This window comes from Meleagris gallopavo, chromosome 3, assembly GCF_905368555.1.
Source record: "Meleagris gallopavo chromosome 3, MGAL_WU_HG_1.1, whole genome shotgun sequence".
Classification (NCBI taxonomy): domain Eukaryota; kingdom Metazoa; phylum Chordata; class Aves; order Galliformes; family Phasianidae; genus Meleagris; species Meleagris gallopavo.
This window is the reverse complement of record NC_139406.1, coordinates 64,918,210-64,931,416: the sequence shown is the minus strand read 5'-3', so window position 1 is coordinate 64,931,416 and position 13,207 is coordinate 64,918,210. Positions and strand designations below refer to the sequence as shown.

Sequence of the window (13,207 nt, the reverse complement as noted above, 5' to 3'; positions counted from 1 at the left end):
TATATTAATTGAAGAAATCTTTTCTCTGTTTCAAGTACCCAGTATAGTGCAGTGACTGATAACAGTCTATTAAAAAGCAACTTCTGTGAAATCCATAGTTGGTCAGAAAATTAAATGATGGCACAGGGTATAAAGGCAACTAACTTCAAAAGGCTATACTTTACACTTCGTGTCATTTTTTCAGGCAAGTAAGTTTGTTAGAGAAAAGAGCACACAAAATGTGTGAAGTACACAGAACTGTACAAGTGAAGCAATACCAGGAACAGCGTACTAGTGCACAGATAAGAGAACAATAAATGCAGGTTCTGTAATGGTGGTTAGAAGGATATTAGCTACTAGAAAGCACTAATGGAGTGAACAGGAATGACACTTAAATCATCAATATCCAGGTGCTTAGCATTGCTTAGGAATAAAGCAATTAGGATTCAAAGGGAATAATTATCAGATTTAACAAAGAGGCCATTTAATGTTTGTCACCATGTCATTACTCCTATTTAATGGTAGGGGAACATTAAGGAGTTAAAATGCATTGTGAGCATGGATTAGATAGCATAGTGAAACAAGTCACAACAGTTATAATTAAAAAGTGGGTAACTGTCACAGTTACTGCACAATGACACAGAAGATGCTATTGCTTGCCCCTGTCCTTTCAGTAGGAAATAACAGGCAATTGTGTATGGATTTTGCAGAAAATATTTCAAATGACAAATACTGTAGATGAAAAATTCATGAATGATGCAATCATATGAACTGCTGCCCCAGCTTTTTCTTTTTTGGGGGGCTGTCAGCTACATCAGATTTTTCTGATTTCTTTCTCTTCTTACTCTCTTCAACCCTTACATATCATGTTGTCTTCATTATTCTCATCTTGATGATATCCACAGCAGGCAAGATCTATTACATTTTGCAGCTATTATTTGGAATTTGGTTGAAATGTTTAGAATGCAGGCTGTAGTACAAGAGTGAAATTTACCTATTTTACTGAAAGGTAAATGTGGAGCCCAGGCTTCCAAAACCAAAAGAAGAAAACTTGTTGAAACAAATGCTGCATTTCCAGACTTGAGAGATTTAAAATAGAAAATTCACTGATAATGAAGAAGCACTCTAATTCTGCTAACTCTTTTAAGTGGCTCCCAAAGAGGAAAGATTTTTCTTTTCCTTAGGGGAATTAGAGGACTAAAGACATAGAAATGAAAGTGCTACCAGTGGGCCAAAAGCAAACAGAGAACAGAATTTAGTGTCCTGATTATGTGGAAAGTAATTGCTGTTGAATCAAGCTGCTCTCTGAACAAGATTTTAAAAACTACTAAGTAAATTTTACCCAGTGATGATGTGTGCATTCTTGAAAAAAGCTGCTGTGAATGTTTAAAGGAACTCAGGCTTAAGTGATATGCAAAAAAACTATGGTAATGGGTGATGACATAGAACAAGTATTAATAGCTTAAGGCAAAATTATGCACTAGTTTTCTACAATGTAACATGAAATTAAAGAGAAAAGGAAGTGTAAATTTCAATAACAGCTAAAAACAGCAGGTGAATTCCCTTATCTACAGTCATCTAGAAAACAAGAAAGAACTTCAAGAACATAATCATGCCAGAACTAAAATTCCGTATGAATTAGAATTCCACCAAATAACTCCATATTAGGAAGTATATTGAATATATAAGTATATAAGTTGAGTGAATGTAGCTATAATACCCACAAGATAATACAAAAGTGTTATTTAGAGAAATATATCCCACAGATGAGAAGATTCTTAGACATATCATCCTAGAACCATACAATAATTCTGACATTGCAAGACACTTGTTTTAGAACAAAGTTCTGAACAAAAACAATTTAGAACAAAGTTTAAAGTTAATGGGTCCTTTCATTCAGAAATGAAATTAATCTTATTTTAATGAGTGCAGTAAACTTTGCAAATAGAAGCCCAGTCTGAGCACTAAACAAGAGACAAAATGAAATGTATGAAAATATTTCCCTCATGATTTAGGATTTAGGATTATTGTTCCATTTCAAACCTTTTGTAAAAACAAACGTTGCATTTTTAAAAGTCTAATATTTTGAAAAAGTTAGTTGTATTCACAGTTGTATTCACAATGTTGGATGCAAGAATATTGAAGTAAATCTCTCATACAACAAGTGAAAATAAGCAGGCTCATGTATTTGTCTATCATGATTGAAGAGAAATGCAGGAGAGAATTTTAAATTTTATGTTTATTATTGTAGTTTCAATATTTCCTTACCTTAGAAAACTGCAAATATGTTCTTTAGAAGTGAGGTTCTTACTAATTTTGACATTTGCCCTTTAAACAAACATGAAGGGATTGGGTGGGGTTTGCCAAAGGAAACGCCAATACCATAAACATCAATGCAAACTGGTAAATATTTAAACATAGGAGGTCTCAGTGAGCCTTCTTCTAAAGTGCATTTTCAGGATTGGGCCAAAATGCAGAAATGACACATGAATGACAAATGAAGAAACTGCAATAAATTTCACAAGTAGACTTGAAGAATTTGATAGGGAGTCATAAGGGAATCAGCTTCAACAAAATCCTTCATGTAGAGGATGATGCAGAGCAATTGTCCTGCTAACTGAGAATATTCACAGTTCTAGCAAAACGATAGCCAAAAACAAGTTTACTAGGAACTAAACAAGTCCTATTTAAACAACTCTTAGCATCAAAATGTGACTCATCAACCAAAGCAGTCTAGGTGAGAAAATAGAAATGGGTCAATTAGTTGCAGGAAATACTAGTGTTGAGCCCATATTGGAGAACCTCTATTACTTATTTTTATAGTGAATGATTAAAATAATCTATTTTTTCCATTCACTGTGACTGCTCCATTTTGTATCATTAGGGAATAGAGATTTATACATTCAAGTATTTGCCAAGGATCCAACGCAGGATGTAAGGGTTATTTAGCATATAGCAGAAGAAAAAAAAAAAAAAAAAAAGTCTGTACAAGCTGATTTACACAGTGGGCCTTGCCCACAATGGGCTAATTAACCTTAAGAAGACGCAAGATGAAAGAGGCTAAAAATCCATCTCAATTGGCAGTGCACTATGTATGCTATGATACTAATGATTTATGTTTATCTCAAAGAAGAGATAATTTGTGGAAATTGGAAAATAAGGAAAGTGAGTTACTATGGATCAGTAGGCCTGTTTACCTGGCATTCTGCTTTTATATTATTAACAGAAAAATGCATAGATTCTGATTAATTCTAGTAGGTTAAACAGTACCAGGGAATATAGTCTAAAGATTGAACTCAGTCATTTGTAAAGATAAACAGTGAGGATGGTCACATACAGTTTTGGCCAAGGCCAAGTAACGTTCTCAAAAATAGCTCTTCGAAACAACTGAAAGGCTACCATGGTTGTGCAGCCATTCACGATCAGCACTTTGCACATGGACTCACTTCCTGTTATTGAGAGTAAAAGAATGTAATAATATGTTCCCAACAAATTTATTTTAGCATTTTAAACCATTTTAGCTGAAGGTTGACCTAAACAAATCTACAAAAATCTACAAAGGCTGCTCTGAATGTAATGCCTCCTATTTTATTATGTTGGCCCACGACTACAGAGCTAGGTGTTGGTTTTATGGCAGTAGAGTCTGAACCTTCCTGACAATATTCTGTTAAATTTAGTTGCTGTGTGATAAATGGCAGTGGAGGAGCAGTCTGACATGGAAGTATGTATGGAGCAAACATATGTCATTGAACTCCCCCATGCAAAAAAATGACATCCATTGGCATTCATCAACACTTGCTGAATGCTATGGAGACCAAACAGTAGATATGAGCACAGTGAAGTGGTGGGTGTTGCATATCAGCAATGGAGACAGCAACATGAAAAACAAGCCACATTCTGGACAGCCATGCATAGCTGTCACCACACAAAATGAAGAGCACTTCAGTCAGCTCATCCATGTGAATCAGCAGATTATGACCAGGGAACTGTTTATGGAGCTTAGTATGGGCTTCAATGTTTTGGAAACAATGGTGAAAACATTGGAATATCACAAAGTTCGCAATAGATGGGTCCCATAATTGCTAACATATGAACAGAAAGAACACCATATGCAAGTTTTGCAGGGGCTAATGAACCAATTCAAGGCAAAAGGTGACAGTTTCCTGGATCACATCATTACTCATGATTAAATGTGATATCATCATCACAAGCCAGAGTCAAAACAACAGGCCATAAAGTGGTGATATATGAATTCCCACTGGAAAAAAAAAAAATCAAAACACAGCCCTCAGTGAGTAGAGTGATGTGCACTGTTATTTCAGGTAGGAAACAAATGATTCTTCTGGATTTCCTGGAACCCAAACTGACCATAATCTCTGAATGTTACTTTATGACGCTGACTAAGCTGAAGGCTTGAACTTGCAGAGACAGGCTGGAGAAGACATTCTTCTTCCAGGCCATAACCAGGAGCCATACCAGTTTGAAGACCATGGAGCACATTGTCATTCCTGTCTGGACTGTACAACCACACTGTGTAGTCCAAATTTGGCACCTTCTGATTTCTATATGTTCAAGCTGATGAAAGATGGACTGTATGGGTAATGTCTTCCTAGCAATGATGTCATTTTAGCAGTACAAAACAGTGAGGCACCTCTGCCAGTGCAGATTTTTATGAGCACAGCATGCAGGCTTTTGCTCATCACTGTTGAAATGCATTGCTAATGCTAATGACTATGATGAAGAATAGTGTTTTGCAGCTGAGAATTTGCCCTATCAAATAACACTATTGTGTTCTTTTTATCTGTAGTAGTTTCCATGGAAATAAGCAGGGGGCATTACTTTCAGAGTGATATATGCATTTAGCAAAGTTATATGGAGAAACCATATCTATAATTTTAATGAACAACAACTAGCCATTTTTGGAGCTGGACACTGTATGCCATTAAGAAGGAAATACAACAACTTTATATTTCTTTTATATGCACTCTCTGTGCCAATAAATATTTTACAAAAGCCAGAGGGCAGTCAGCCAGAAACTCCATTGTGGAAGCCATTCTGATCCAATGAAGAGAAAAGTGAGATACTTTGGCCACTACTTAGGGAAATAATAACATCGTCATCATTAATCAAAGCAGAGATGGGTAGCAGAAAAGACATTGCTATAGTCTTAGTTTGCCTAACAACACTAGCGATTAAACCCCTATCTTATTTGCCAAAGTTAGTTGTTTTGTAAAAAAACAAAAATTAGAGATTACTAGCAAGTTGAATTACTTGATAAAATGAGGTGAAGTGTCTTAATCAACTCCCTACCTCTGCTGCGCATGATATAAATGCGTAAAGTTTGAGGATCAATCAGAGAACTTCAGTCTGCAATGCTGCACTCACAATGAACTCTGTAAAATTGGATCCTACTACAAATAAAAATAGTAAGTTCATCCTTTGAGGGCTAAACAAATCATTCTACAGAAATCTTGATTCTCTAACTTCTATTACAGTTATTTTAAGAGGAAGTACTTTCCAATGTGAGCAAAAACCAGCCAGCAGAGTTACGTGCTCAGTTTAAAAGCACAGATTCAAACAAAGTCGTGCAATGTCTAAAAACTAGGAGTAGAAGATATTCAGAAACTCCTAAAATTTGGATCATATTGAAACTACCATTAGTAATCACCTTCAACAGAAAACTTCTAATTATTCTAATTATTCAGAAATATATTACAGGGTTTGGGGCAGAATTTTTTAGTGTTTATTGTGAATTAACAGATTACACTGTCATAAGGAGTGGACTAAATGCCTGATGAAACACTACAGTGGAAATGACTATTTTGTACTTCATCAGATGTTATTTAAAATATGTGCATACAAAGATTTTGCAGACAAAATTCTAACCCACATTTTGCCTACAGTAATATTATTCAGAAAAACAACAACAACAAACAAATGAAAACCTCCAATAACAACGCTATTGCTATATTTTTGATGTTACAGAAGCCTAATATGGGCTCAAAAACATTTCTGTTTATTAGATTTCAATTAAAACCTATATACTCTGATTAGGGGAAATCAGACATTTCACCCAGTTTGCAGTGACAGTCTTGTATGGCACTGGATACATCTCATTGGAATATTTTTTAGCTACTACAGAATCATATCATCACAGAGTGGAAGGAATCTCTGGAGTTTATCTAGTCTAACCCCTTCTCAAGCAAGGCCACCTAGAGCTGGTTGCTCAGTCCATGCCCAGGTGACTTTTGAAGATCTCCAAGGAGACTTCACAATCTCTCTGGGCAATCTGTTCCAGTGCTCGATCACCCAATAATGTGAATGCACAATATATTGTTTTAGAAGGGAATGGTGACTATACAAGATGACTACACAAGATTATAGACTTACTGTTCGAACTTTGTGGAAATCCAGGTAAGGAGGATGGACCATTCATTCCAGGTAGAAGAACAGGAGGAAGGCCAGGAAGTCCTGGATAAGCTGCTGGCAAACTGATGCCATGAAGAGAACTGCTGTCCATCATGCCCGGCTGCTGTACTGTTAATCCTAGCACATCAGTAGCCTTTTTTATGCGATCCAATTCCTGCTGCGCCATCAGCTGTCTGACTGTTGTAGGAGCTAAATAATCTTTCTCCCGATCTAGCTGACTTCCCACAGTTTCTCTCACTTTTGTAATATGTTGTTTGGAAAAGATATGATCTCTTATGGACAAACGTGCAGAATATTTTACACCACATAGAGAGCATTCTGGCTTTGTCCCATCAGGCCCAGTCTGATTTATCATGAATGGCTTCCCTATGTTAATTTTGAATTTCTTTTCTTTTGCCCGTGCATTCTGAAACCAGACTTGGACTACACGTTTGGGCAGACCAATCTCATTCCCTAACATTTCACATTCTTGCATTGTTGGAGTCCGGTAGTCACTAAAGCAAGCTTTGAGAACTTTAAGCTGAAGGTTACTCATTTGTGTTCGGAAACGTTTGTGGCCTGGCCGATCACTGTTTTTGGATTTAAAGGGATTGCTAGCTCCAAAGGGGTTAGGTGAACTTGGATCAGCTATGCTTGAAGTTTCACTGCGGTCGGCATTATCATCAGGGTCATCAGTAATGTAGTAACTTTGGTCATGATCACCATCTTTTTCACTGAAATGTATTGAGGGGCTTGTAAGGGAAAAGAGAAATTTATCATCAGTATTCTCATTCGTAGGTGTAGTTGCAGCTTTTGTTAGAGCATCATTCACAAGTGTTTTTGGCTCTTTGGGAGGTGATGCAGGCTTTGCATCCCCTGAACTACCAGTCGTGCTCTCCATTTCATTGTTCCCCTCATCTCCTGTTGTGGCATCACTAATTGCTGTATTAATTGATGAAGTCTCATCAAAGTCAGTCTTGTTTTGATCATATGCAGAGTCAGCAGGAGGAGCATTCAAATTTTCTATATCCTCGCTAGACTCTGCTTTAAAAGAAGAAGGACTTAAGAGATTTTTTGGTGACATTTCTGCAGTTTTGCTAATGGGTGTTGATACAGTGGAGGCTAGTTCATTTTCACTCGATAGTTCCGTTTTTGCTAATGACAATGATGGGTAATCAAAAAATATGTATTTTTGCGGACTATCTCCTCCATCTTCAGTTGATATCAAAGGACTTGGAGGCAAACTATAGCCTGCCTGTTTCCCTTCATTCCAATGTCGAGAGCGAATGTGACTTTCTAAAGCTGATTTTGCTTTAAACAGAGCTCGACAAAAAGGACACCTCTTATGGGACTGGGCTGGACCAACAGCACGGAACTGTCCTTTTCTTTCTCGGGCTCTTGTGTTCTGAAACCAGACTTGTACAACTCTCTTTTTAAGTCCCACTTCACGTGCAATGTGATCTAGCATCTTTCTGGTGGGGTTGGAATCTAACAGGTACTTTTCATAGAGTATTTCCAGCTGCTCTGGAGTAATTGTAGTTCTTAGACGCTTATCGCGATGTTGATCTTCTCCACTGTTTCCTCCCTCTTTCTCACTACAGTTATTGTCTTCTTTATCATCCAGCTTCCGTTTCATGGAACCAGAAACTGTAGCAGGGTGTGCTGCATGTGATGAGCCAGTCTGTGGTGGCATCTGAGCAAGAGAACTATTAAGTAACTGTCCAGTCATCAAAGGATTATTGGGGTCAAATATCATATAGGGCATATCCATTGGTCTCTCTAGAAACTGTGAGTGAATAAATTGGTTTTGGGCTGCTAGGAAATGCATGTGCTGGTGCTCTTGCCAAAGTTCTAGAGTTGGAAAGGCAACTGTACACTGATCACATTGGTACTGTAATAACTGAGGAGGTAGACTGTTCTGTAGAGGGGTCATTGAAATTGGTAAAGGACTGGAAGGAACAGGTGTAGTCTGTGATGCAGAAGGAGGTCTCCCTATTATTTGTGATTGTTTTTGTTGCTGTGGTTGAGAAGCAGAGGGCTGAGGATCAGAAGGGGTTACTGGAGCAGACTGTACTGGTTTGGTACTTTGGGAAGTTGTATCAGTTTGCTTGGAGATGGTTTCATTTGGTTTTGGTTTTTCAGTCGACTCTGGTTTAGGAGAAGCCTTCTCAGCCTCTGGTTTGGGGGATGGAATCAAAGGAGTACTAGAACCAGAGCCAGAGCTTGCTGCCGTGACTGCCAGGCTTTTTGATGCATCGTTTTGGCCAGAAACTGTGCAGTTCTTATATACTGTTTGATCTGCGGCATCCATGGAATCTTCAGTTTGGCTTTCATCTTGAGCATCATCATCTTCATCTTTATAACACTGCTTTTTCTGGTGCGTAATCAAATCAAAGATCCTGGGAAAAACCACACTGCACTTTTTGCACTGATACTGCATGTTACTAGTTCGAATGTAGCGTTCATTTGTCAATTCCCTTTTCTCATTGTCCTTAGTTTCAGCTTGATTTTCATAACTTTTGCGAGCTTTCTGCCGTGCATTTTGGAACCAGACAACAATAACTCGAGTAGGTAGGTTAAGAACAGTTGAAAGTTGTTCAATTTCATCATCCTTTGGATAAGCATTTGTATCAAAGAAGTCTTGGAGGACACGAAGCTGGTAATCAGTAAACCGTGTTCTAGATGACCTCTTGCTGAAAGATGCATCAGACTTGTAAGGTTCAACAGCTGAAGGCTGAGGATCTATTCTGATATCTTCCAGCACTGTTATGGGAGGGTTGCTGAAGTTATATGGAGAATCTTTATTTCTCTGTCGTTCTTTAAACAGTGTATTACGAAACCAGTGCTTGATAACTTTCTGTGAAAGACCAGACTTCTCAGCCATTTCTTGGATCTGTTCTTCACTTGGAGAATTGTTAATATCAAAATAAGCCCGCAATATTTTTAACTGATCATCTGTGATTCGTGTACGTGGACGCTTGAACTGAGAGTGGCGCAGGAAATTAGGATCTAATCCCAGCTGCTGTTGACAAAGCTGGGTAAGATCTGCAGACAGAGTATCCATTGGTGGCAACTGAAGGGCAAGCTGAGGAGGCAGTGCAGGATGCTGCACTGGCTGCATCATAATTGGAGGGAAGAGTGGGAGATCAAGTGAAACCGGAAGCTGGACTTGAGGTGGGGCAGATGGTGGTGGTGGTGGTGGAGGAGGTGGTGGTGGAGGAGGAGGTGGTGGTGGTGGTGTTGGTGGTGGAGCTTGTAAAGGAGTGGGAGTTGTGTTCTGAATTTTTCCAGCCCCAGCTGAAGAAGGCTGAGAAGGAGTTGGAGGAGGAGGAGGTGGCGGCGGTGGCGGAGGTGGTGGTGGTGGTGGAGGTGTTTCTGGAGAGGATGGAGAAATTGGATAAAGCTTGTCATATGCCTCCCTGTACTGTCGAGCAAATTTTTCTAATGCCCCATATGGAAAAAACTGCCCATGCACATGTTCTTGATGACTCTTCAGAATAAGAATGTTGGAAAAGAGCTTACTGCAGGTTCCACACTCTAGTTTGTCTGTATTATCACCTTCACCAGTCTTGCTTTTTTTCTGCACTTTTTGTCTGTTCTCATTGTATTGGATTACTAGCTCAAAACCAAAGTTCTCCAATAAAGCCTTAGCTGCATTCCCCCTTGCTCCAGAAGCTATTCTGGGTGGTGGGATGGCTGGTTCGGAGGATTTTGGTTTCTTCATATCTTTGTTTTCTTTTAGTCCTTCACTCTCATTAGTAAATTCTTGCTTTGGCTTCTCTTGTTTCTCAGAAATCTCTTCAGACTCCTTATATGATGGCATATCCTTTATCAACTGGCAGTCTGTGCTTACTAAGCTAGTTTGCTCTGCTTTCATCAGCTTGCTGCTTTGCTGCTGCTGTTTTTGGGACTGAAGTTGGGGTTGGGTAGATTGATATTGTTGTGCTTGTTGCTGCAGTATCTGTAACTGTGTTTGACCAACATGGTGCTGGGTTTGTATCTGCTGCTTCAAATCTTCCAGCAATGATCCTGTCATACCAGCCATTCCAGGCATACCAAATGTGGCAGAACCAGGCAAACCCAGGTCTGGGCTTAAGCTAAATTCTGTCCCAGGAATATAAAATGGGAAAAGGAATTGAGGCTGCTGGAACTGTAGGAGTGCTTCTGGTGTCATTGGAAAGTGAGGCAAAAAAGCTGGGTTTAGAAATTGGGGTTGAAAGAATGCAGCTTGCTGTTGCAGTTCATGCTGTAGTTGCATTTGAAGTTGTGCTGGTGACTGGGGTGGGTGATGTGTAGGTTGAGCAGAAATTAATTCAGAAGCTTGCTTTTTATTTAATTCTTTGGCATCTAAATGTGGTTCTTTGCTGTTAACTGCTGGTAAATTCATAGAGTCTAGTATTCCTTGGCTGGGGCTATTAACATTCCCTGCTACACTATTTCCGCTACTTATATTACCACTTGGTTCTAATTTTGCAGCCCTTGCCTTTGTCTGATGAAGCACAGATCTCATGTGGATTTCCAATGTAGAACTTTGGCTATATGCAACATTACAAATGCTGCATTTGTAGGGTTTGTTGTCAGTGTTGCTGTTGGTTTCTTGAGGGACAGGACTTGATGCTTCCTGCAAAACCTTTTTGAGTTTATGTAGATGGGAGACTGAGTTATAGTGGACCAGGAGAATGTTCTTCTGAGTAAAAGACTCTTTACATACTGTACACTTATATGGGCGAGACGGATCTAGAAATTTTTCCATAGTAAAATTTGGCCCTTTTCTAAAAGGTAAGGTTCGCTTTGGTTCTGAGCCCATATCATCTGGAATAGAGCTACTATCACTTCCTACAGGGCTTGCTTTACCTTCCTGGTCCATCTCATAATCTCTTTCTATTTCCTGCTCTAGTGCATGATCATCTTGTCCCATTCCTTCACCTTCCGCCCAGAGTTCACCATTAACAGGTAAAGATGCACACAGCTGCTGAAGTTCAGCTTCATTGAGTTCAGGGTGGCCTGCTTCCAAGTGTTTTTTTAAAGCCTGGAATGTACGGAAGCTACGTTGGCAAAGGCTACACATGGTAGCTGCCCGAATAGCATGATACTGGGAATGTATTTGAAGCTTCTGCATAGTCTTAAAAGCCAAGCTACAATGGTTACAACGGTACTTATAGACATGGCGGTCAGAAACAGAGAGCTGTTGCTTCTTCTGCTGTTCATTTAGCTGATCTGGCATTGAATCTGTGGTCTTTATATCTTTACTGCCACTCTTATTCCAATCTGGCGTTTCAGTAGATTCTTTAGGTGGCTTCTGCTCCTCACTCTTAATTTCCATTCCAGGTTTTGATTCGTCAATCCCAGGAGTACTTTTCTCATCCACAGGACTTTCACCTAGTTAAAGAAAGTTAAGTGTATTTTACACAAGTAGAAGAGAATAACACATAGTATTAGCATTTTTTTCATCAGAAATCAAGAGTGGCAAATAGTATGCTTTATGTTGGCCTAGTAAAGAATAGCAATCCATACTTTTTTCTTGTATACCTGAATATTTCCCAGATCCCTCAGCTGTAATGGTTGCAGGTGTGTCACGTTCAGATTTCTCTGAAGCAGCTGCTGGCAATAGCATACTATTGGGCATCATGACATCTGGTACAGGAACCTTGGAAAACCAAGAATACAGTATTATTACAGGAAAAGTCACAAAGCAACATGAAATTATAATTGAAAAGACCACCACATCTCAAAGACTGCCAAGATTAAACAAAGGCCTTGGTTCAATCCTTGATAATGGCTCCTGATGGGCCATAAAATCGGAGCACTGTCTGTGCTTCGGAAGAGGTAAACTCAAAAGAATCCACAATAAAGTGATGCCATAGAAGCATATATATTCAATATTTTACTGGGATTAATGTCACTACAAAGAACATTGGTTGGGTTTCTAATGGGAATTTTCCTTGGACTTCCTCCACAGATAGAGACTGTGCTGAGATACAGCCAGCAGCCAATTCTTGACTAAGGGTAATCACACTTTACCTTACCTGAATAGCTTTTTAAACAAATGATCTGTTAAAGAAAATTATAAGATGATTTCCAAACAGAAGAAGCAACTTATTGTCATTTAAAATATGGGTTTTTCTCTTTCCTTTGTTCTAAATTCCCTATGTAAGTATCTTCTTCAGTCTACTTTACACGTTACGTTATGTTTGAATTCTAGACAGAAATCTTTGAAAGACGTGATATTCTAGATGTCTGATAGTTCTCAGTGCAGTTAAATTGACATGATCATTTGTTTGATGCTTCATGTTTTTCTTTTGTTCAGATTTAGTGACTTTGATTTTGTTTGGGCAGAAGGGACTTCTACAAAAATGACCTAGTTAACTGCAAATGTCCCAGAGATGAATATTTTGCTCTAAATGGTATTTATTGTTTTGAGTTCAGATATGGACAGAAAATAGTCGTTTTATCAACTAGGAAAATTTAAATGATGTCGATTATGTTTTGCAAGTCGACATTTTTCTCTGACCAAAAAAAAAAAATAATAATGAGGGACAAGTCAGTAGGTGAGAAAAGACTTACAGCATATACAGAGAATAGGACAGATTTCAAAGTTGTCCCATTATCAGCATAGAGGAAACCAAGAAAAACTTGAGAAGATAGTAATCCTCAACATCAAAGAATCATAGTCTTGTTTGAATTTAAAAGAACCCTTAAAGGTTGTCTGATCCCACACCTCTGCAATGAACAGGGACACCTACAGCTAGATTAGCTTGCTCAGACCCCTGTCCAGCTTAATCCTTTGAGGGTCTCCAGGGATGGGGCATCCACCACCTCT

At 38.7% G+C, this 13,207-nt stretch overlaps 1 protein-coding gene across 6 annotated transcripts in view; it reads right to left on the bottom strand.

Moving 5' to 3' along the window:
• Positions 1-13,207, bottom strand: part of ZFHX4 (zinc finger homeobox 4) — a 151,926-nt gene that overhangs the window by 5,217 nt on the left and 133,502 nt on the right. For all 6 annotated transcript variants that reach the window (XM_085221310.1, XM_085221312.1, XM_085221308.1 and 3 more), the window contains exons 8-9: positions 11,917-12,034; positions 6,370-11,766 (exon numbers count right to left, since the gene is read on the bottom strand). In XM_085221310.1, the coding sequence (XP_085077436.1) occupies positions 6,370-11,766; positions 11,917-12,034 (5,515 nt within the window). The remainder of the gene's footprint in view (positions 1-6,369; positions 11,767-11,916; positions 12,035-13,207) is intronic.